General features: G+C 40.8%; 1 protein-coding gene across 1 annotated transcript in view; it reads right to left on the reverse strand.

The window, feature by feature from the left end:
* Window positions 1-1739: 1739 nt before the first annotated feature.
* PELI2 (pellino E3 ubiquitin protein ligase family member 2) overlaps window positions 1740-25692 on the reverse strand; it is a 66609-nt gene continuing 42656 nt past the window's right edge. The window contains exons 3-6 of the mRNA XM_059474590.1: window positions 11729-11830; window positions 6714-6911; window positions 6243-6431; window positions 1740-2388 (exon numbers count right to left, since the gene is read on the reverse strand). Coding sequence (XP_059330573.1) covers window positions 1810-2388; window positions 6243-6431; window positions 6714-6911; window positions 11729-11830 — 1068 coding nt within the window. The 3' untranslated portion in view covers window positions 1740-1809. The remainder of the gene's footprint in view (window positions 2389-6242; window positions 6432-6713; window positions 6912-11728; window positions 11831-25692) is intronic.

Raw genomic sequence — 25692 nt, forward strand, 5'->3', positions numbered from 1 at the left:
GGCACAAATATAGCAAAAAGCTATAGTTGATTAAACAGAACTGAGCTTGAATGATCAATTTCATCTAGAGATGTTATAGATTTCTCCCAATTATTTTTTTTTTAAACCTGGATAGATTGATACCTCAGATACCAAGAGTACAGAAAGCATAAAGGAAAAAAAAAAATCAACCACAAATCAAAGAGTTATTATTCTGCATGAAATGAGCCTAACAGTGGGCAGGGTACACCTCATATGAAATTCTGATTTAATTATTTCCATAGTAAACATTTATCAGCTCTCTTAAAAAGTCACGAATTTCAAGTGATCCACTTCAGATGTACCACCCCAGTGCATATATTTGATTATATTTGAATGTTGTTTGATTTGCAAACATTTGGGGGAAAAAAAGAGATACAAACACAACTCAATCTGCAAAAGAAAAGGTGACAGATGGCAGCAAGTTGAAAAGTGAACAAAAACGCTCAGCTGAACTGGAAATGATGCTCTCCCTTCTAGTGAAAATGCTTTAAAGTGAGCTTAAAAAATAACTTATTTTAAATTGTTTTCTTTTAAATTTCAAAACATAACAGCACATAACCACAATGCACTGAAGCTCTTGAGACTCTAAACAGTCCCAGCCATGGGCTCAGATTTAAAGACAGACTAAGTGCTTTCCTAAATTCAGGTTTATGGAAACAATTTCTGTACCAGCTGTACCTAAACCTCCTGCTGTGGCACCACCCCTCATCACTGCAGCCAAGCCTGGGCACGGCTCTGGCTCCATCAGGGTGCCCAGAGCAGCTGTGGCTGCCCCTGGATCCCTGGCAGTGCCCAAGGCCAGGCTGGACAGGGCTGGGAACACCCTGGGACGGTGGAAGGTGTCCCTGCCCATGGCAGGGGGTGGAACTGATGAGCTTTAAGGTCCCTTCCAACCCAAACCATTTTTGGGAAACTCTGTGGCCTCCACTCACCCAAAGGTCCTGGGGAAGGAGCACTGAGGGCAAGCAAAGCAGAAATAAAAAAGGCCAGACCACACATACACAGAACATCAGCTTAAACCCCAGAGATAAGTATGGAAAAGAGCAAAGTTTCACCAGATGCAGGTTAAGTGGAAAAAAAACCAAACAAACCAGAAAAAAATGAGCCATCTCCCATACCTAATAGCCAGTGGATATCTACTACACTGAAAGGAAATCAATGCAGAGAGGATTTCCTCAGTTTCAAGTAATCTTTGATGCCTTTTTGGCCAGCTGTGTTATACCATAATAGATATTTTAATAGCTTTTATCCTCTACATTTTAGGCAGCTAATTTTTCTCTTACATATCCAATTATCTCTAGTGAACATTCACCTATGGTTGTCCACACATTCTGTATTTGCTCCTTGAGAAAACTATTCAAGTTAAATTATATTGCAAATTAAAGACAGTTACATTCTGTATGTTCCTTCTAGATTTGAAAAATAGGTTTTAAAGGCTTGTCAAAGTTTAGAAGAAAAAACCTTTCCATTAAAAAATCTTAGCTTAAAAAAATCATTTAAGACACCTTTTTCTGATCCAGGGTACTAATAAAAAGATTACAAATATACTACAATTTGACCAAAGGACTCCATGAATATGCTGCTTTCGAGCATGCAACACCACTGATATCTGTCGAGTTCCAGGTATCAATGTATCCCAACCCCACCACAGCCCCTCCATCCCCGCCCTACCGCCCCCCTGTATCAACAACATTATAAAAAAAGGTAAAATCTAGAATTAGTGGCAAAAAATCTTCACAGTAAACCGTTCGAAAAAACTTTTTATTGTGGTCATTTCCGTGCGGTTCCTCAGTCGATGGGGCCCTGAAAGATGAGCTTGACGCAGTTGTCCCCGGTGAGCTGCGTGGCGCAGAAGGGGCAGGCGGCGTGGAAGGCGTGGGTGCCGTGAGGCAGCGGGATCTGGGCCCAGTATTTGGCAGTTTTCTCGGAGCACACGTGTCCACAGGGGGTGAAGGCGTGCGTGGGGGGCCCGGCGTCCACGTAGAAGCCGGCCTCGCAGCCCAGCCACAGGGGCACGTAGCGGCCCACGGTTCTGCACATGGGGCACTCGCGCTCGTTCACCTCCGCGTCGCTGCGGTGGCCCCAGTTGTGGTAGCCGTGCACGTGGCCGCAGCTGAGGTAGGCCCAAGGCTGCTTCTCCTCCACGTCCTTCTTCTTCACCACGTCCTTGCGGGTCATGCTGGGGAAGGCCAAGGTGTTGAAGCCCACGGGGCACTGGGGCCGCGCGGCGTTGATCTCCTGCCGCAGAGCCTCGATGTGTTTCTGCGTCGGCGAGTGCAGCAGCCCGTCCGCCGTCCGCCACAGCAGCGTGGCCCCGCACAGGTCGATCAGGGAGCCGTCCTGCAGCACGTTGGTCTCGTTTTCCACCTGGTGGCAGGACACAAAGTGCTGTTACACACACTGTCATCACGGTATTTTTGAAAAATCCCTTCGTCACCGTGATATCTTTTGAAAAATCCCATCGTCACCATGGTAGTTTTTGAAAAAAATCCCTTCGCCGGGATTTATTCTCCTGGAAAGCTGTGAAGCCTCCAAGAGAAATGTAAACAATGATCTGATTGCTTCTCCTTGTGTTTTGCTGCTTTTGTGCTAGGTGATTGCTTGATAGTGAATTGTTTTAATTTAATGAACAATCACAGTTCAGCTGTGTCAAGGCTCTGAGGAGTCACAGGTTTTTATGATTTCATTCTTGTTAAGCCTTCTCATGTATCCTTTCTCTATAGTTTAGTATAGTTTTAGTATAGCATTCCTATAATATAATATAATAATCAATATTCCTATATTATAATAATCAATATTCCTATAATATAATAATCAGCCTTCTCATATATCCTTTCTGTATAGTTTCAGTATAGCATTCTTTTAATGCAATATAATATCATCAAATAATCAATCAGCCTTCTCATGTATCCTTTCCCTATAGTTTAGTATAGTTTTAGTATAGCATTCTTTTAATACAATATAATATCATCAAATACAATATAATATCATCAAATAATCAGCCTTCTGATGTGTCCTTTCCCAACTTCTTTAGTATAGTTTTAGTATAGCCTTCTTTTAACATAATACAATGAAATATCATAAAATAATAAATCAGCCTTCTGAGACATGAAATCAGATTCTCATCTCTTCCCTCGTCCTGGGACCTCACAAACACCACACAGACACCACAGTTCCTTTCTCAGCATTTAACCTGCTTAATTTTGTCTTACTGTTGTCCTGAATCCACCTCACCTCCTAACCTATATGTAGGATTATAATGAGCACTGCTCTCTTATTCTGTGCTTGTACAGGGGATTTGCATTTGCAGCTGCGATATAAATTATTATACAGTCTTTGAGCCCCTGAGCACGCATTTTTTTCCTCCAATATTGATTCTCTGTTCCTTTGTCATATTTCAGTAAGTCCTGATAGACTGAAGAAAAGACATGCCATTCCCTGAGGGCTGCATTAGCAGACTCTCTCCTGGAATTCTCTGCCCACATTACACTGACAGAAACTGCTCACACAGTAAAATTATAAAGTCATTTTTGGACTAAAAACTGCTACCCAGGACAGGCCAGCTCAGCTGTCCTGCCTCTCAGAAACCATTTTTTCAGGGGTTGTGGCAAGGGTCAAGCATTCTGCAGAAGCATGAACTCCCAGAGTGTCCCTCAGCAGCAGCACAGGTACCTGCATGCCTCAGCACTGCAGCAGACACAATCACCAGCTGAACTTCTCAGGTGACAAATCTGAAGTCACACAGGCTCGGTTTATGAACAATTACCCACCCCACTCATTAGCCCTCTTATTTAATGAGGTATGCCAAGCAAACACAGCCCCATCGTGCACTGCCTAAAGGCTTCTCTCTGATTAAATGCAGGTACTTACAACATTTTCAAGGGATTATGCCAAACACACATTGTACTTGACTGAAATATTCTTTATTTTAATGTCACAAACATACAAGCAATCCATGCTTTTACTATCAGTTCATTAGCAATGAATATATATTAAAAAGGCTTTTTATAAAATTAAAGAGAAAAGCAGACCTACTGCCTGGCTTTATGCACAGAAAGTATGCAGAAAACACCACTAATGCAGAACAAACAGCCAAATACAAACAAATGCATTAAGTAGGTCACATGAAATCATCACATCTGCCTAAGAATACTATGAATGACAACCAATTTAGCATTTACATTTTAATCCCGTTTAAATTCACAGATTAACTGTGGATCATCCTTGCACAATACACCTCAGTGTACAATCCAGAATACAGATAAAGGTCACCAGTGCCAAGTAATTTCAGCAGAAAAATGTAGTGGTTGAAGTAGAGATGAGAGAAGCCTTGATCTGATGCTCTTTTCAGATAATTCCTTCACAAACAGCAAAACAAAAAGCTCCCCTCATATGCAACATGTTCAATTCATTATACAGCCTGCATTTGGTTTTATGAACCCAATCAAGGAATACTGATCACATCAATACCAGTGTGCCATGCAATTTTATTTAAATGAGAATTCAACTCGTTTTGGATGCAGGGAGGGGGATTCATTTGTTTTGCTGTGCCTCTCTTTAGCAGCACTAAAAAGGTGTTTTGCTAACCACAAAGGCTGCAATTGCCACATCATCTGTCCAGGTCCCCAGGCAACATCTGCCTGCCACCATCAGTGTGACAAAGCAATTTATGTCCTGAAGGGTGTCTGCTGAAAGCAGAGCAGCCCAGCTCTACTCCCTCAACTCCTTCTGCAGTCAGCTTTCTGCAAAGCCAATGGCAGAGTTGCCAAGTCACTTAATTGAACTTCTCTCCTGGTTTTATGTGTCACAAGTCCCTGGCAGCTGAAATCCCTCACTTCTGGCAAAGGCAAAGCTCCTCCTGCCTCACAGGAGAAAACAGGAATATACTTCCAGGGCTCCTCTTATCTTCCCAGCGGCAGGTAAATCAAACAGAAGCTGCCTTACCCAAACTGCTTTTGCACAAAAGTGGACTCTTCTGGCAGTACTGCAAAAGACAGCTCCCCATGCAGCAACTTCAGACATCGCCGTGTCCCAGGAGAACATTCCAGAGATGGAGACTCCAGAGCAGAGTTTATTTTGCTTTTACACTCTGTGCTATTTCAGTTGGAAAAGTGGCATTAGCAGAAAGTTCTGAGTGTTCTCCCACACACTCAGGAACAGAAGAACAGTGCAAAATCTGCTGTAACACACAGATTTACACACTCACAGTGCCACTGCTCAGGGACAGCCACCCTGTACCTGCCTGCATTCACAGCCAGGAAAACAAGCATCCTGTTACTGCTGAGTCAGAAGTGACACCGATAAAGAGTGACACACTCCATGCATTTTCAGAAGGCTAATAACAATTTTATTAGGAACCCACTCCTTTCTATACTCTAATTCTCTACAGGTGGACCTGATTGGTCCTTTAATCAAAACACCATCACCACTGGCTAATTATGAGGACACTCATTTGTAAACAAAACAGAAAACAGCTTGTTACAAAACACCACCTGTGGATTGTTTCCATTTGATTAATATCCTTTCTCTCCAGCTCCCTGAAACTTCCCAGACTGATTCATGGGAAAGCTGATCTAGCTTTCTGTCTCTCTGACCAGACTGTCACATCCACAGTACTCCTCCATTAATTTCAGTCACTTCCTGATGGAGTTCTGGATGTTGGAAATTCAGACTTTCTGTACAAACAGACTCTGACTTCCTGGAGAACACTACATTTGACCTGAAGCTGTGGAACAGGCTTCCAAAACTGATTGATAGCACTGAGATTACGGGTGTGTAGTTGGTTAGAAGTGTGTAATATCACAGGGTGGAAAACTCAGAGTTTGGGGTTTTAGAATATAGTAATAAATAGGAAGCAAGATAGAAGTTTTAGGGCAGAAGCAGGTTGTTCTTCTTTATCTTCTTTCCCCTTCATGGGTTTGGGTGTTATTTTGTAGTTGGACAGAAAAGTTCACAGTGGGGACTTTGAGTGATTAATTATTGGGTTAAAAGTGAAAATAATTTAGTGTCATTTCTTAATTTAGCCTTAAAAGACCTTGTAACAAGAGACAGTTAACCATTTTTTGTGCCTTGTTAATGAAAAACTACAGAACTCGCTGCTGTAAGACTGTGACACTGATAAAAAATAATAAACACCTGAGTCAAACGCAAACTATCATCTCATCCCAACCTCAACAAAGATAAAAATTAAAAAAAACCAAAACCAACAAGTTCCCACTCACCAGTTTGCCCCTGTGCTGAGCAGACCTGGTCTCCCGGAGCGTGTAGACGTCCCCACAGACAGAGATCTCCCTCCACACCCCGGGCTTGGACTCCTCGGTGAAGCCTCCCTTGGGGTGCATCACCAGCACCCCGTTGGTTGTCAATCCATCCATGTGGCCATCAGGGTTTTTCCACTTGGCTGCTTTTTCCTAGGTGTGACAGAAACACATCAAAGCAACCTAAAGAAAATCCTCTAACAGCTCCTCAAGTGCAGCTTCATTGTTAAAGACAATTATGACCACGAGTCTCTGCTGGTGATAACTCAGGCACATAAAAATGCAGTTTCTATTTAACACTGCAGCTGGTGCATTGGAGTAATAAAAGCCTAATGACAGTACAAGTTATCAACAAGTACAAGGAGATTTGGGGGCTGGAAAGTAACAGAATAGAAACCAGAGCTTGCTTGTAACATCATTATTAGCAGTACTTACACCAAGAAATATATTTTTAGATGAGTCAAAGCCAGCTGCAAAGATCCTTGCTGTGTATGGTGGGTTCCTGTCACAAACAATCCTGCAGGCAAATCGGGAGATGGTGCTCTGGGTGATCTGGGTTTCATCACTGTTTTGATTTCCTGAAATAGTGTCTGTTACTACAAAGTCTATGGGGCTTTCTGTGGACCTCCCAACCTGCAAAAAAAATTAAGATAATGGTATAAATAGAAATACCTACAGAAATATGAAGCATTGAGGACATAGTTTTGCCAGGTTAATACTGATGATATCAGCAAACTTCTATGTACTGAATTTCTGGATGGCAAGATCCAACCAGAGACTAACCTGTATTTCCACATTTGTCCTAGGCAGAAATATGTCACAGGCATGGAATGACAAATTTTCACTTACCACAAGTGATGTTCATGCTTGCTTGAAACAGATCAACACAGCTGATCTGTTTGATAAGAGTATTGTCACCAAAAAATGTATTATCACCTTGCTATTTCCTCATCCAACCACAGCAAATTACTCTACCACTACATTCTGTCAGTTGAGAAAGCACTAGCTTGGATTGACAAATTTTATTCACATTTTCTAGTTCCAAATACATTTGCCACAAAAATAAAGCACTTCTTTTAGACCAGAACTTGGTTATTTTGATATGTCATAAGAAAGAGCTACCAACCTTCAGGTTTTCAGGATTTGTAGTCCCTGAAAGAAGAGCTGTCAGGCAAAACCCACCCTATGTTGAAATTTATTCCTAATCATGCACATGCATGACTGAGATAGTTAAAACATTTTCTTGAGTTGATCAGAAATTAAACACACCCAGTAGTGTGTGGACAGTAAGACTCAGTAATAGACAGGAAAAATTTTCTTTCTTCTCAGCTAAAAATTTTAATTCCAAATCTGGAAACATCTGGGACAGAAAACTTCATGACTACATGGATGGAAGGATCTGACTGCCAGACAGTGAGGCTTTATCAATATTTCTACAGGCAAATTAGTGTTACACCAACTTTGAGCTTAACTGGGAGAGTGGAGCTGAGGAACAAGGAGGGGAACAGAATATTAATTTTACAGACACCTTGTGATCAAACAGAATTAGGAATACTCTTCATATGGAACTACCTTCAGTTATCAGGTATCTCCATTGATATTAAATAACCTCCTCACTAAACATGATCTCACTGTCCCCCCAGAAGTTCAGATCTTGATGGGGAGCCACATATGGCTCTATCATTAACAAACATCTCTGCAAACTAAATCTGCTTTAAAGAAACACTGTTACAGAGTTAAGGAAATGAATACTATCCACACCTAAGCCTTGTCACAACTGGATTGATAAGAACAGTGCAGGGATCTCTGCTGTGCTTCTGCTTCAAGCTCTGTGTGCAGGCTGCAGTGTAACACATGTCAGAATTCCTGACACCTCCGGTTACTGCCTCCACATCACAGGGCTCAGCACAGGCAGAAAATGGCATCAGCTCCCTGCACAGCAAATACTCAACAAGGCCTAATCAAAAGTCTACATTTCAATTTCCCACACAAAGTGTCTACTAGAATACCCAGGAGAGAGAGTTTAGAAACTATTTAAGATGGGATATTCCTGATTTATAGAACTTGACAACTTGAAGCTAAATCTTACAAAGCAATATTCTTCTTCCTTTTACAGCATTATTTCTACCAGGTTTCTATTTCCAATACAAAGCAATTCCTGCTAAGAATCAGAACTGAGCAGCAGCCGGAACCTCATGAATAACTTTTGACTGTTCTCCATCTGTACATGGAGTCTCTTAAAGGATAATCAATAACAAATATGAAATTAATTTGTTCATAACAAGTTTCTGCCTCTTGCAGTCTCTGAAATAGATCATTCTCTCAAAGCTTTTAGATGCAATTAGAGAAAAATCTGCCTCATTTTTCCTTAAAGGATGACAAAGCACACAAGTGTGTGCTCCCAGCCTTACATCACAGTAATCATTCACCATGAAATTCCAATTTCTTTAGATATAACCATTAAGATCTTAAAAAAGCACATAGATGCATTGTTTATAATCTCTAGAATGATATTAAGTAGTATTTTATATAAACACTTTAGTACTTATCTCATTTGTGTCACAAGTATGTCTGTACAAAATCAAATCTTTTAAATATTTGGTTTTCTTCCCTTTTCCGGTTGAGAAAACCTTCTAGAGCATCAGTCTCATGTATTGTGCTACTTTTCAGCATTTGAATTTATTTGAAAAAGTGGCCTTCAAAATCTGGCAATTTTCTCAAGCTCTGTATTAAATCATGGATTTGGGTTTGAGATCACCTGAAAAGCAAGTGCCTAAGGAATAAATGGAAAACTTGATGCTATCAACATCCACCCTGCAGAACTTTTACTCATCTGCAGCTGCAGCCAGACCACAGTCACTACAGACCCAGTCCATTATTCAGAGCTGCTCTTTACACCCTTCATTACTCATTTTTCTCCCATTTTCCACCACAGCACAGAAGACTTCCTTCTTTTAGCAACTTCAGGCTGCACTTTGGGACCTTTCTTGTTACCTGTGCCATCTGATTTCCCCAAGTTACTTCCAACAAGAACCCATAAATGTGCCAGGTGCTGCAGAGGCAGCAGAGTTGTGTCCTCTGCAGGTGATTGTTAAACTGTGTGAAAGGCAGGCTTTGCTGCTGTCAGTGAAACACTGCTCCTGACGAGAAAACTCTGCCAGCACAGAATTTAACAGCTGCAGGTTCAGGGCTTCAACAGAATTTCACTCTGGTGAGAGTGAGAATTGGACTCTGCATCTTCTGAAGGGTCATTTTTCAGAAAAAAAAATCAATGCTTTGTATTGAATGTACCTGCTTCTTGTATAAACTTGTGGTTATTTAGGGTAGGAGCTGCACATTTTGGGTTTTGTAGTAGCATGAGCAGATATAATCAATCCATTTTCACCATGAAGGAACAGGTTCAACTTCACCTAATGCATCATCAACAGAATGGTTAAACTCTGAAGAAAATCTTCATTTATAGCAGCACATGGGTGCTGGAGCATACAGAGCCTGGGGGATGCTAGAAGAACACATTTGTGCATTCTTTTTTGTAATTAAATGAAGAAATCTGACCTGGGTGCCACTCAGACAAAGGTGCACAGCAGCATTCGCACACAGATTTCATAATATAGTTACATTTAAAAAACCCAAAACTACAAACAACACAGCAGAACAGCTCAAGAAGCACAGTGGGAATAAAGAACAAAAAGCCAAGATTTGCCCAGGATAATACATGTTAACTGCAGTCAAAGTGGGGCCTCAAGGTTCAGGATAATCCTGTGGTCCAGGAATTATCCTTCGCTTTTCAACTTCCACATCCTACACAAGCCAAGAACACACATTTACAAAGAGCACATCAAACTCCAAGCACTGTCTGTCCAAGTGATGCCTGACCAACAATGAAACTCTGCTCTGTTGATCAACAAACATGAATTTTGTCATCATGTACCACAGGGCTGCACTGAACATCCTCAAGGAACTTTTGTCCAACAGATTCATGAGAACAGTTACAATCTAGTGGCTCATATAAATAATGGAAACCTCTTCAGCTGCTCTGGCCCTGCTTCAGGGGGAATTATTGCCACAGCCCAGCACACAACTCCTGCAGGCCAATGCATGGAATGCAACCCTCAGGAAAGAGCCAGAGAGCAGAAACCTGACCCAGGACACAGCACTCGAGGTCACACTGAGATCAAGTCCCAGCAGGACCCCCACACACACCCCAAGACTGAAGTGGTGCCTTATTCCCCCCCAAAAAAGCTGTATACCCACCACTAGGACACTATGCAATAGATTTTTATGCCCTGAAAAAGCAGCTGTTCTGCAACTCTTTATTCATTTTTCATTGTACTCAAGAAGAGGAAAAATCCAGCTTTCAAAAATGGCTTTTCAAAATTTATATACAGGAAAAAATATGTGCTGTAGCTACTCAAGAGCTAAACAAGCATCACACAGTAACCCCAATGGATAGGTTACATTTTTTTTTTCACTAGTCAACACAGAAAAACCTATTTCAGTTCATCCTGGCTGTTCAATCCTTCATTCTGCAGCAAATGAGTAAGACTGGGTCTTAATCAATTTCTATTTGGACCTAATAGTTTCAGACACAGTAGAAAATTTAATATAGAGCAAAACACAGAAGTCAAGAGAAGCAACAACACCTCCAAAGAGTTATTTCCTCTCTGTCAACAGCACTCAGCTGCTGGCCCTTCTAAATATGAAATGCTGAATGAGGAGGGATAACAATTCGTGGTGAGATGCTCTAGATAACACAGACCTGGCAGTCTAGAATGAAAAGGGTTGGATGGCATGTTTGGGTTCCCCAAATTTGAAGTCCAAGTACACACTTATAATTTCTGCTCTCTTATTACACATAAAAATAACCATGGCACAAGAATAGCACTTAGGTTATCAGATTGGTAAATGATGCAGAAAAACACAAATGCAGACAGGGGACACTGAGCACATGCTGGACAATGATGGGAGCTTAGAGAAACTCAGCCCACGCCACCTGAGGGATCTGCACACCCCTCAGAACTCAGCATAATGAGTGAAATGATAAATATAATTTATCACTGGTCTGTCCCCCCTACTCCCAGCTCTTTTACCTTCCTCCTTCCCCATCCCATGTCCTACTCCTTCCTCTTCCTTTTTATTCCATGATTGTCTGGAGGGGGTGGGTGTAATTCTGTGCTAATTCATGAATCCAAACAGAGCACACTTTTCTCTCCAGTACTGTTTGTCTTGGGAGAAAAGGCAGAGCACAATTAAAGGAGTAACTCAGTAAGATATTAACAGTGGGTTTGCAAAGAGCAGAATAATGCAAAATTTCCAAGTGCTCCCATATGAATGCAGCTGGGTGAGGCTGTGGAAATCCCACAGGTCACAGAGAATACCCAGAGGATAAGGCAGAACTGGGGTTTCTTATGATGTTTTTAAAAAATAATCCAAGTATTTTAGAGCCTTACCTGAAACATGTCTGTATCTCTGTCATGAATATATTCCACAACAACTGTCTGGGTTCTGGATAATGTGTAAGAGATGCTGTGGTGGCCTTTTGAGCTGACTGCCTGTGGATAAAAAAAAAAAAGATGTCTATTACACACAAAAATATTGTAATCAAATCATTTTTCTACATAAACACCTTTGCTGTGATCAGGAAAAGCGGTGTAGGGTAACATGTTATTACAAGGCTGGCTAAGCACATACAATAGGATTCCTTTTGTTTTTTTTTAATGGAAAACCCCAAGCTGCACTTGTTTGTTTCTAGTTCAGAAGCACCCAATACATTTTTATATGTATTTTTACATACATATCATTTTTATATGGTATTCTGTACGTAAAAAATATTGTATTTTTTCTAAACACCTTTTTTCTCTGAAATTATATTCAATTCCTAACCCTTGCAGCAACTTGTACCCTAGCAAAGACATGGAACTGAGGGAGTTTTGGCTTGTTTATTTTTGAAGGAAGTGAACAATAGAACTGATTTGCAGTTAAAAGCCAGGACTTCAGGTTAAGTAAATTTCTGGTTATATCAGAAAGAGCCCAGCAATTTTATATAACTGGTGACAAAATCCAGACTTTCAGTGTGGTTTTCCTCATTAAAGGGTACTTCTTACTACCTGTCAAAGTAGACTGGTGTCTACAGATATGGATTTGGCATCAAAGATTAAAAAGGATTTCAGTATTTAAAAGAAGACAGCAAGAGGACAGCTCCTGTTTTCTGCTTTATCTCACCCAGACTGAGGGAAACGAGCTGAGAAACTGAATTTATTGGCTACCAGGGAAATAGATGTAAATATAAAGGTCCATCTAACCACACACAATTCTGGAAGGTAATGACTGTTACTGCTCAGAAAACACTTTGCAGACACTTAAGCAATGAATTAATAAGTTAATTAAGGCTTTCACCAGTTTTCAGTTAAGGGGATAATTTCCTCCAAGAAGTTCTCTCACTTGCTCCTTTCCTTTGTTCTGCTTTTCACCTTAAGAATTCACAGAGAGGGATGGTTAAACTAAACAACTAAATATATTCTACTCATCTGCCTGCCATCCCTCACAAAAGCCTAAATTATGCCAAAGCTCCATCAATTATTGAACAAATCATTAAAAATCCTTCTGAATGCTGGAGGTATTAAAAACATCTATGTGCATACTAAAAGCCTGCTAAGGGTTAGCAAGAGTATTTGACAAAGAATTATTGAAAACACGTAATTGAAGAATTGTTTCTTGCAAACCTCACGCATTTACAACCAGACAATGCTTTTACAATGTGCCTCTTGCTGGAAGCTCTAGCACCTGTTCTAGTGGAAAATTTCCTTGCCAATGGCAGAGGGGTGGAACTGGGTCATCTTTAAGGTCCCTTCCCACCAAACCATTCTAGGATTAGGCAATAAAACCTTTCTCAGTACTTCTTTTAAAACTTGAAAACAAAGTCTAGGCATTGTAACAGCTGAGAAGTGATGTAAACACACTTGGTAATCAGTAAAAGCCAAATTCTGAACTTCCCAGATTATTTATAGTATTTTGTAATAACCACTACAGTGGCACACAGTTGCAAGAACAAATGACACACAAATGCAGTTTGGACTATGTCACTACACTCTGTGACTTGCCAGGACACTGAGCTGTGCTCTCAATTTTTCCTCTGTGCCTTTTTGACAACTAAGAAAGGGATCTCAAACCCTAGGGCAGGTCTCAGGTGCTCCTAGGATATAAAAGAAATAAAGGTGTTCTCAGGATATAAAAGAAAAAAAAAAGAATGAAGTGAAATAAAGAAATAAACAGGAGATCCTTACACCTCAAGTTTTACGCTTAATATCTCAATAATCAGTTCATACTCATTATCAGCTATCAGCATTTCAAAGATGAGAAAGCAACAGCTTTCCTACACAAGATTTCACTCATTTCCACAAATGTGTGTTGCAGCAGAGGACAGAGTGTAAATGTGGCGGTCCTGCCTGCAGCTCCAGCCGCCAGCCCCCAGGTAAAGCTCCCAGGCAGGGATGTGTGCCCCGAGCTCATCCTGCGTCACACAAGCTCCCGCACCACTGGGAAGCTTTGCTGAGAACCCAAGCTGAAAGTTTTAAGGTCTGATGGAAAAAGCACAGAGGGAAACACACAAAGACTTCCTGAATTACTGAGTCAGGTCGTGCCCCACGCCTACAGAGCTCAGATATATTAATAATACTGACCAGGGTCAGTGTGTCCTCTGAAATTCCAGGGTAGGACATAATGATCTTTTCTCTGCGTGCTCCTTTCCCCTCCCAACTTTTCTTTCCCATCTACTCCCCCCCTCCTTTGTTTTCCATTATTTATACTCAGTTATTTTCAGTGAAGAAAAGCTACATTTAATTTCCTGGAATTGTGTAATCATTTTTGGAAAAAGCAAAGAACGTTATGAGAAATGTTTCAACTTGTGTGCTTTCACAGTTTGCTCAGCACCAACAGTTACTCTCAAATTCAGACACTTTACAGATATTTTAAGTGCTAGTCTCAAAGCAATTGGTCACTTCCAAGTCAAAAAATAATAAAAAAAAGTGACAAGCAAAAGTATTTTAGGAGCTACACAAAACAGTGGAAGTTAAGACTCCTAATAAAACACTACTGCAAGTGGAATGCAGACACAGGCAAAATCATGATGAAAAGATTTTGACTGCTTGAGGAAATACAGAACCACACTACTACAAGTCCCAAAAGAGTCTGGAGATTGATTGTACAAATCTGGGTTTTTTGCAACCAAAATAGTGAGTTTGCCTTTTTAGCATTCAAATTTTCAGACTGCTTTCCCTGTCAGCAGGATTCCCTCCTCAAACCCCTCAATGCTGTCACATAACTGCCCTGGTGTAGCAGCTGAAGTTGTGACAAAAGCCCTGATTCCCACAAGAATTACAGCAGCTTCACAAGTTTTAACTGATAAATTCAGAGTTTTGGGCTGGACAACACCATGCCCACCTTCCAGGCAGGAAAAAAGACAAGGAACAACAAGAACTTGGCACTAAACTCTACCTCTGCCTCTTCACCATCACTCCAAGGCTACCAAGATCCACCAGAGCAACACTGGGTATTTTCAAAGCTTTTTCTTAGAATCCACTAAGCTTTTGAGTGAGTGGAACTGTAGAATCATTTTAGTTTTAAAACACCTTTAAGATCATCAAATCCAACCATAAATCTCAGGTTTCACCTGAGTAGTGAGGGAAATCTTCCTTCAGGCACTTCCAGCATTTTGGGCTCCTTTACTCGAGCAGTTTGTTCCTATTTTTCAGGTTCTTAAAAGTTTAATGAAAATTATAAATTGAACAGGAAAAAAAACAAAACCAAAACATCCTGAATTTGTTCCCAACAGATACAAATGCTGGAAAAATCTCACTAACATCCATAGCCTGAGCTTACCAAGCCAATCCAGGCTGGACACAGAAAATTCCACCCCTTGTCCAGCAGAAATGTTGGGGAAACACAGCCTGGGTGAATCCAGCTGCTACACAACACTTCATTTTCTACATTTAACTGCCTCAAGGTGCTGAGTTCAAGCAATTCCCTTTGGAAGAAACAGCAAAGTGAAGGCGAACTGACAAAAACCCTCTGGAGGAAAAGGGGGAACAAACAGCACTAAGAGATTTTTCCAGACTGATTCCACTGCTAGTAACTATGTCCATAGTGGGGCTGAAGGATTTTTACAAGTCCAAATGCCAAAGAAAAGCAGGAAGGGAACCCTGAGTGCCATATTCTACATGGCATGAAGGGACAGATTTGGCCCGCACTTTTCCAAGACAGGGCTCGTGTTTGCACAGCAATCCATCCATCCCCATGGGGCTTCCCAGATGGAGGCTCCAAGCCTCACTGGATGCTGAACCTGCTCTTAAGGTGAGCAGGAAAATTCCTCCCTATTGCTCCAGGCAAACCCCACAGCTCCCCACTACACTTCAAGATTTGTGTTCTGGTGATTTTGGACCAAAACTGCCCAATTTTAACAGAGACTGAAAGGAGAAGGCCCATGACCTCACAACAACATGGCCCAAGCAAATGTTCCTTTTTTTTTTTATTTTTAATTTTTCAGCTTTGCTAGTAGCTCAAGTTTCCAGTGATATCCTTCCTGCTGGCTGGAATTACACTTGGCTTTGGTTTTTCCCCTGCCTCCTTACACACACGTTTTCATTCTAGCTCCTTTCTCTCCGTTTTGAGAACAAAACCTCGTTGCAGCACTTTGCCCTCACAATCAAAGCAGCAGCTAAAGGCTATGACTTACAAATCTGTCAGGTCTCAGAGGAGCCAAGATCAAACAGAGATCAAACAGAGTCTGCTTTCCCAGCAGCAACACTGCAACTCTGGCAGCCCCTGGAATATCTCAGTCCATCTCAATTCTTTGCTCTCCACTCACTCCCCTGGAAAGGGGATGCTATCCGTTTCATCAGCATTTCAAGAAGGGAGAAAATCAAATTGCCTCACCCCATGTAAAGGCACCTCATAGATAAAGGGAATAAGAATATATAAAGGTTATATTTAAAACCAGTGTTTCTTAGTGTTCTGCTTTTTCAGCCAAGATACGGGGAAAAGGAGGGAATAAAACTAGAACTTAACAAATCTTCAACAGATTATCCCCAGGAGCAGAAACAGCTCTTTATTCAGAATTTCCACCTTTTTCTCCCACACTGATTTCTGTCTGTGCTCAGGCAGATGTTCCCTGCCTGGGATCATGTCCTGGTGTGCCACAGCAAAGCCCTGCACACTGACAGTGCTGCTCATTCCCCTGAGTCACCTCCAGCCCAGAGTTCAGGAACAGGTCAGGAGCTCACTGCACGATTACATCAACTGAACACTGGTAAGTCCAACCTTCCGTGTCAGGAGCCTGTCAGTGAACTGCAGAAGCACATCCCAAAATTCTCAGAGCCTTTACTTGCAAAGCTTGCAGGGAGCAAGTCTAATCCACTTCTAGAAATAGAGATTTTATTGCTTCCTCCTGGCTTGCAAACCATGTTTCCAAGGAATGAAAAAAAAAAAATAAAACATCTCAGCATTTGGAAATTTGAAATTAATTCCCTTGTGGCAGGTGAGCTCCCCAAGGAGGGCAAGAGGGACTTAACATTATTATGGTCACCAACTCCTGTGCAGTATAGCAGAAATAAAAGCTAAAATCCATTAAGAAAGAGGCAGATGTCTCACAGGAAGGGCTGCTTCATCAGAATAGGATTTTTGGTTTAGTTAATTAGGTTAGATTAGGACAATAAAATGATTTATGGGAACACTTTAGTTTTCTTTGTTGGTAGCTGAGCTGACCGACACCACAGTGATGTGTTTAAAATTAATGACAGCAGAGCCTTCATGAGTTAAATGCTTTCAGACTTGGCTGCCGGCCTTCCATTGCTTTTATAAAAAGAGAACACAAGAAACACTCAGGGATGTCAGACAAAAGATCTTGCAACTTAAAAGGAAGCTTTAGCCAGCAAGGAAGGAAGCCTTCAAAAGGGAAGAACACATCCCATTTCCAATGGATTTTTGGGCAGACTGGCTGCCAGAGCCAGCAGACTCTGAGCTATCATAAGAAAACATAACAAAAGCTCCTGAGCATGAGCCACTGATATTTTACCCACATCAGAAAAGCATGTCCACCACTTGGGAAGTTTCCCAGCAAATTAAGACAAATGCCAATAGAACATTAGCTAAAGAAAGGCTGTTTGCAATTTTACTCTGTCTCAAACCTAACAGTAATTGCCCAGAATTGCTGCTTCTGTAACACAGTATTTCAATAAATTTACACTGACCTCTGCCTACTGATACAGCTATTATATATATACTGTAATTTTCCTACAGCCTTCTGCAAAGAAAGACACATTATTATGGAAAACTTAAGGGTTTAATGTGCCTGTAGGAGAGACTAAAATATCTGAATCAACCAGAACCACTGGCTCAGTTCTTTTAACTCTGCATCTGCTTCCTGCACAGCTCCATACAATCCCATTCTTCCAAGATTTTCCCTTTCTTTATAAACACTGCAACTGCAACAACATCCATGCAGTCATTTTTGAAATATCAATGTTAACACCTTGTCTGTCTCTAATACTTCAGCTGTCAATTTTCTCTTGACAACTAAATGAGTGTTAGGAAATGACCAAAAAAAACAACCAAGAACCAGTAACTGCATGTATGGAAGGAAATGTGCCACCCCAAAGAAATCAAATTTTGTCACTTTGAAACAATCTATGTGAGGCACTGTCTGCAATCCCTGTCACAATGAACAGGCTGAAGCATGAAAATATCAGGTCACCCACCCAACTTCCCTTTCCTGAATGTAGATCACCCCCAAAACTCAAAGCTCAGTGACTACACAGAAACAAAGTCAGCACAGTGTGGTTTATTTACACTTCACATTTTTATGGCTTCTGAAGCACTCCCAGGTTTGTTCTGTGCACCCTTTCCCTCTGAGGCTGGAGGGGACAGAAGGGACAACACATTTGTCTGGAGCACACATCAAAGCCATCTGCTCCAAGTGCACATGTGGGGTTGTGTGTTGCCACTGGAGCACTTCGCCATTAATCAACTCAACAGGCAGATGTTAAAACCATTTTTTTATCCATTTGCTGAATCTGTGTTGTTTTAGACAAGCAGCCAATACCACACACAGCAGCCTCTCCAGAGAGGCAGCAATAAAACATGCCATCCCCTAATTCTCTGGTTGGGTCCTACAGCAAGGAAGGAGGCAAAAAGGGAGAAGTTTCTTAGATAGGAAACTTTCTAGTTTTTCCTAGATAAGCTACTGTAAAGCTAAATCAGGGCTGATAAAGACACTTGGTTATACAGAAGAATGTAGAGTAGGCTACTCCTCAAACAAAAGGGAGTATTCAAAACACCTTCAAAATGCACAGGGGGTGTTGGTGAAACTGCACAGACTGAAGTTAGGGGTCCAAACCATCATTTTTGCAGCCAATGACCAGACCAGAGTCCCTCCTCATTCCTAGGACTCCTGACCAGCTCTGCAAGCCCAGTTGTTCCCCCTAATAAATAAAAGCAGCTCAAAGCAGACACCAGTTTACACCAACACACACCAGCTTTATGACACTGTAGCTGCTTTGTAAATCACCAACTTTTGGTGGTTGTGAACCAACACTTTACAGAACCAACCTATGAATCATTTTCTTCTGCCTAATTGCACCTTTTCGCTTTTCCAGCCCTTAAGATCTTTCTTCTCTGCTTCCATTTTCTTCTGCCATGTTCAGTAGCAATATATTACAAGTGATCTTTCATCCATCTTTGGAATTATCTGTGTTTTTCCTCTTTTAGTCAGTTTGCTGAATTTCCTCCCCCAAACAGACCAGAGCCAGAGACAGCCCAGAGGCATCACACAAAACTGCACCAGTGTCAAATACATCAATTACCCAAAGCATAAATCATCCTTCCCAAGATCCAGAATGCTGCTCTGGACACATTTGTGCCTGCACATTGCTGTGACACTTTCTAGCACAGCTGCTCTAGAGCTGCCTGCTGGGAACCCTGTGTTGAGGACAATTTCAGCTGCTTTGGAGCCTCAGGAGACATTTTTGCTTATCACTGTCCTATGCAGTTTAATCTGTTTCATAGGAGACCTTCAGTGGTGTTGTATCAAACTGTCACACGCAGATTTTTACAAGTCTTGCATTTTTTTGTATTTGTACTCAACAATAACTTATCCACACTTTTAAAAAAAGTCCCACTATTTCTTATTTATTCCAGCAGGGATTCTCTTTTCATTGTCTTAACTGATCACTACAGACTATATGGGGATCTTCCACTGTATTACAGGTTAGATCTCCATATTCCTCTCAGTACAGATTACACTCAAATTATTAAATAATCTTTTGGACACCAGTGAGACTTTCCCTCATGTGTGACTTTTTGGAAAGCAAAACTTCTGACCCCAAAACTCCCGGCATTAATTTCCTAAGAGTAGGATTTCTCTAGGAAGACTATAAGACTATAGATTTAAACATGAAGGCATAAACATGATTTTGTCACTGCAGCTGGATCACATCCCCAAATCTCTTGACACACCCACAAAAATATCAATAATTAGAGAAGGATGCAACAGTGTTTGTAAGTGAGCACTCTGGTGCCAACAGGCTACAATTCATTTATACACATCAGAACAAAAGCAGCAGATGCCTGGCTACACTCATGTATTTGGGTATGCCAAGCACACAAAATAGCCACAAATTAGAATCCTTAACTAAAAGCCAGACAAAAAAAAAAGAAAAAAAAAAGAAAAAATATAGTGATAAAGTCCCCTCAAGGGCTTCTATCAATCCACAGCCTGAAAGATTTGTACACTCAGCTCATCAGCAGTGAATGCTTCTGTGAATCAAAGCACCCCTGAGCACCAAGCTGTGCCTGCCTGCCAAGGAGAGCACACAATAACACCAGGAGAGGCTGCAGATCATTCCACAGCTCCCAGAATCCATGAACTGCATCTGACACGAGTCACTTTTACATTAAGACAGCCAAAGACTCTCCAGACAGTTACCTTAACAGACCTGTTAAGCAGCTGCACAAAACCCTCTCAAGAGAGGGGGGAAAAAAAGCAAATTCTTCTTGCCAAAAAGCCATTCAGTGCTTCTAGAAAGCAGTTAAGATTTTATAGAGCCCATCAAGGGACAGAAACTGCTTTCTAGAAATCACACTATGGAATATTGTCCTGCCAGAACAAACCCCAAAGCAATCAGATTATTTTTTACTGGTCTGGATTGCTGCAGGAATTGCAACAAGTCATTGCAAACTGGACTTCGTGGCAATTTCCTCTGTGGAGACTTTCAACAATAAAAAAAATCCTGTAAAATAGTTCAACTGGTGTCAAGTTTGCCCAACTTGGTACTTGAACCAAGTTGGGCAAACTTGACACTAGCTCTGGGCAAAAGTATGTTAAGCCCACTTTTCAAACAGAGCTTCCTTATTGCAAGGGAATTCTGGGGGCAGAATACACAAAACAGGTAAATCTGTAGGATCTGGCTCCTACAGGGATAAAAGGGATTATTTGACCCCTCAGTTCACTAACAAGTTAACAGCTCACATCTTGCATGTGGGGAAAAAAAAATCCCTTTGGGTTTCTTTAGCCCTACAAGTGCACAGTGAACACAGTATTTATTTGTAACCTTTCCAGTTCTCATTTATACACATTACCAAGCATCTTCCTGGGCAAAGTTCAGAGCTTACTCACATTCCTCACACACAACTTAGTGTATTTAAAAACACACACACACTCTGAACTGTGTTTAACTGAGCTACTTAAGTGATTTAAGTCAACAAGATAATACATTAAACAGCAGTCAGAATTAAATCCTGATTTATGTGCTGCACTGGAGTTGAAAAATCAAGTTGCTAACAAGTGGGAAGCAAGGAGCTTTCCTCTCCACATGTGCAGCTGCCAGGCTCATTCCAAAACATAAGTGACTGTAAACCCCTCTGGTGCTGCCTCTGAATCTGCACAAAAAAGGCTGGTCCTGAGTCCCAAATCTTTTTTAAATTATACAAAGGAGGAGAAAAAAAGACCATCTCTGCAGCCAGGAGGTGTCAGGGCTCTGGGGGATGTGGGACCAGCACTGCCTGCCCACCCTGCAAACTGAGAAACACTGTGAGAAAGCAAATCCCATCCTCAGTCACTCACCAGAAATACAACAAAGTGCTTACAACCAAATTTAGGATTCATTTATCCCAGAATGTTTTGTGCCTGATTGTTACTCCAGAATTTTAGCCAGGTTCACAAAACACAAGCAACACCAGCAGAGGGAGGTTCAGCTGAAAGCCACACATTTAACTTCAGCATCTTTGTGAGTTTACTGAACTTCAGTGTGGAATGAGGGATTGGGGAAAATATCAATACGAACAGCACATTAGTGAGCAAAGCAAGCACAAAAGAACTGGCTGAGAGCACTTGAGCCAAAATACAGGTCATGTCTGCCACTGAACAGATTTGATAGCAGTGTGCAGCCAAAAGGAATTTATAGGGGAATCCAACACAGCCACTTCCTAATGTAGGTTGGATATTAAGAACTTTTTTACAGAAAGGGTGAGAAAGTTCTGGAATGGCTGCCCAGGGAGGTGGTGCAGTCCCCATCCCTGGGTGTGTTTAACAAAGCCTGGATGTGGCACTGGGGGCCAGGGGTGAGTTCAGGTGTTGGGGCTGGGTTGGACTCAATGATCTTGAAGGGCTCTTCCAACCCAGTGATTCTGTGAATTCTGCTGTAAATGTGCCACATCCTCAGCCCCCATGCCCAGAGCAGAGGGCTCTGCCCCGTGGTTTATAAAATCATGGGATTGTTTAGCTCCATTTCAAACCCCAGGGTGTGAAAGGGCCAGCACAGGGCAATTAAGAGGCAGGAAAATTCAAATCTGCAGACAGACATTCACAGAGCAGCCACATCTGCTTCCCTCCCATCAGATAAAGACCACCACAGCCCATTACTATTCTGAGTTGGTAGCAAAACCCTTCCCTTTACAGCTTTGGAATGGAATAAATTTAGCTTACTCTAGATTGTACTGAAGGATATTCTGCAGCCCAATTCCCAGTGTTCAGAGAAAGTAATTAGAGGATTAGTGGCCTCTATTGCTCTCCCTTCCTGTTATTTTCATTGTGTTCTCAAATTTGAATCTTCTGTCGTTTTTCAGTAAGACTGATACAGACAGAGGAGAAGAAGGGAAATTTATTTCCCTAAAATTTAAATCTATCATGCCAGCTTAAAAATTCAAGCCACAAAGATCCATTTTAAAATTTATGATCCTGGAATTTGGGTTTAGCAGGCTCTACCAGATGCATCCACATCAGGAAATTACCACTTATCTTTTCTACAGTTTATTAAAATTTAAAGCAAGCTTTACAGGCAACTTGCTTTCTATTCCTATGTAATGTCAGATAAGAGAACAGCTCATCAGAAGCTCTGCACTTCACACAACATGATTTCACCACTGATATGACCTGCTTTGCCCCTCTCCAAAACAGCCTGGCTCAGACAGAAGTGAAACACAACTCCATCCCATAATAGCACTTTTTTCCCCAGATGTATCTTTAGTAATAAGCCCCAAATTATATGAACACATACACACAGACAGAAAGATTGTAATATTTAAAATTATACTTTTAAAATATTTTTTTATTTTAAAAATAAAGAAGTAGAACACAAATCTAGTATTGCAAGAGCAAAATTATGGGATATGTCACTTATTTCTATGAAAAATACAATTTTCCCAGTGGCAGGTGGGATTTGGGGCTTTATATTGAATGAAACAAACACTGAGTAACAGTCTTAAATAATGCCACAATGCACTTAGCAGGCCTACAGTGTTAATAAGGCACAGTTTTAATTAGGTTTATAGAATATTCAGTGCTTTCTAGGATAAAGCAGCCCACATTTATGTGGAGAACAGGTTTATGAAATTACATACAGCACAAAGCACTTCAAGAACCTTGTCTTCCCCCCTCAGCATGCCTGGGTAGAAGTTTTTGACATAAAAATTAATTGTGTTTTCCAGTATTAACTGATTTAAAGGTATGGTTTTAATTTGGTGTCTTAAATGACTTTATTTCTTAAATCAGTTGTTGAAGCTAGGTTTTAGCAAGGAGGAAGGAAAATCTTTGCTGTGTTGATTCTTCTCCTGGCAGAGCTCTGAATCCCAATTTCATGCCACGTAAGGGTATTTACACACAGCACTATCAGCTGCCCATAATAAAGATAATAAATGTGTTCAATATTAATGCTTAATTTAAGAAAAAATCATGAATGTATACATATGTTTCTGAGAGCTTTAAGAGCAGTATTTGACATGTTTCAAAGCACTTCACTATCACTATTTTATGGGTTTACTGAGGACTTGGAACAGCAATTACACATTTCACACTCAGCTCAAGAGATCATTGCTTATTCACTCATCATTTTTATGCTGGAGATAAGAAGAAAAAAATTTCCTTTTTGCAAATCCCTCTGCCAAAAAACCCATTTTGACTTTGCAGAGAGCTGCCCCATAAATCCCAGAATCATTTAAATCACTTCCCCTGCCCCTTTCCTCTGCACCAACCTCCATCTCCAGACTCACCTGCCCTTTACAGTCTCTTGACTAAACACCTACTGACAGTTGTTACATGACTTGGAAAACATATATATTCATATATAGAAAATTAAAAACACTGCAATCACATGCTTTGGGTGCAATTTTAGTCACATTCCTGTGCACTTCTGGAATACCTGGATGGTATCCAGAGGCAGCCCCAAGACACTGTGGGTGAGTGAATTAAGAAGCAGCACTGGTGACTCCTTGGAGCAAACACTGCCTACAAATAAATTATCAAATCATCTCATGCAGGCTGTAGAAAAATCATGAGTAATCTGTTTTAGTTTAAATAAACAGCAGTGGCCGTGAAGATCAAATTGCAAGAACTCTGCCACCACTCTGCTGAGCTAAGAAAGCAATTTAAGAATAGTAACCGTGGGAATCTGCACTGAAATCAATTGATTCTTTCACAAGGTATGAACGGTAAAGCTACAAAACCCAGCAGGAAGCCTAATTAAAGACAACAGATGAAAATGGCAATCCAGATCAAATGCCAGATAAAAAAAATAATTAAGAGCTTACATATTTTTAGAGCAAATATAATAAATGGAAATCCAAAAAGATAATCTCTTCAAAGTCAATATAAATGAAGAGTGTATTTAAATTCACATTTAATATAATTAAAACTGAAAAAAAAATTATCCATTTTTCTAACAACCACCCAGCAAGCTGGTACAGATTCACTGATCCTTAAAACCAAGAACTTAATAGCACAGCAATGCTGCAGAAATGCAGACCACAGAGTGCAGTGCCAACACAAAAATTCTTTTAACCTACAAATCATACACCAATAGTTGGCTTTAATTAAAGAATTCCTTTCAGAAAACTGCAGCAGAACCTCTACTGGCTTCCATAAACATTGAAGGAAAGGTTGGAGTGTCTCAATAACTGAATGCACTCCCCATTTGCAGCTCCCTGACTTCCAACCACCTCTGTCCCAGTGTATCTTCTCCTATCAAAACATTCATTTTTGCACTGACCTTCCAATGTTTTATTAAGTCTCTGGGATAATGGCATGTATTCTCTAACAAGCAAGGTAATGTGTAGAAAATATTTCACACCTAAAAGGTGTTTTATTCAGCTACATTAACCCATCCTGCTCCCTCAACCTCTACTATTATTATTAATACAGCTATTACAAGTAATAGGTAATTCAGAACACCTTTTATTACAGTATCTCATTCTGACCTTTTCATTTCTGTATGTGGCAACTGATATAAAATTATTTCCACTCCGGAGATTTGCCCTCTGACTGTTAAGTCAGGTCAGGGAGTGTGGATAACAGGGATTTTAAATGATGGCACAGAAGCCATAAACCAAAATTTGTGGTTGATTAGAAACTACATTTTACACTTTATACAGCATCATTCCAAATTTACAATTCCCCAGACAAAACAGAAACTTGAGTTTGAGGTCTTTTGGTATTGGATTTTGTTGCTGAGCCTCTGTAGGAGTAGCAAATAATCCCTTAAATCTCACATCTGCTTTGCCTAATGAAGCACCAGGAACAAAAGGCCCCCAGAGCTGAGAGGGTTTCCCTGCATCCATCAAGGCTCAGGGCTCTCAGCCCCTTCCCTGATGTCTCTGCAGACAGAGCTGGAGCTACAAATTACATATGGGCTCTAAAGATGGGATCTTCCTTTAATCTTCCCACACTAATGCTTCCCAGGTTTGTTTTTTTTCCCCACATTATGTACGCAGAGACTTTACTCTCACTACAAGCATCATCATTTTCTACACCTTAAAAAAAAAAAAAAGGTTCCATTTTAGCACTTACTCACAAACAGCCCTAATTTATTTTTACAACAGCCATTACCCTCCCATTCCACACACTGCCTACTACAACACACAGGAACATTTTCCA

Source organism: Ammospiza nelsoni, chromosome 6, assembly GCF_027579445.1.
Source record: "Ammospiza nelsoni isolate bAmmNel1 chromosome 6, bAmmNel1.pri, whole genome shotgun sequence".
Classification (NCBI taxonomy): Eukaryota; Metazoa; Chordata; class Aves; order Passeriformes; family Passerellidae; genus Ammospiza; species Ammospiza nelsoni.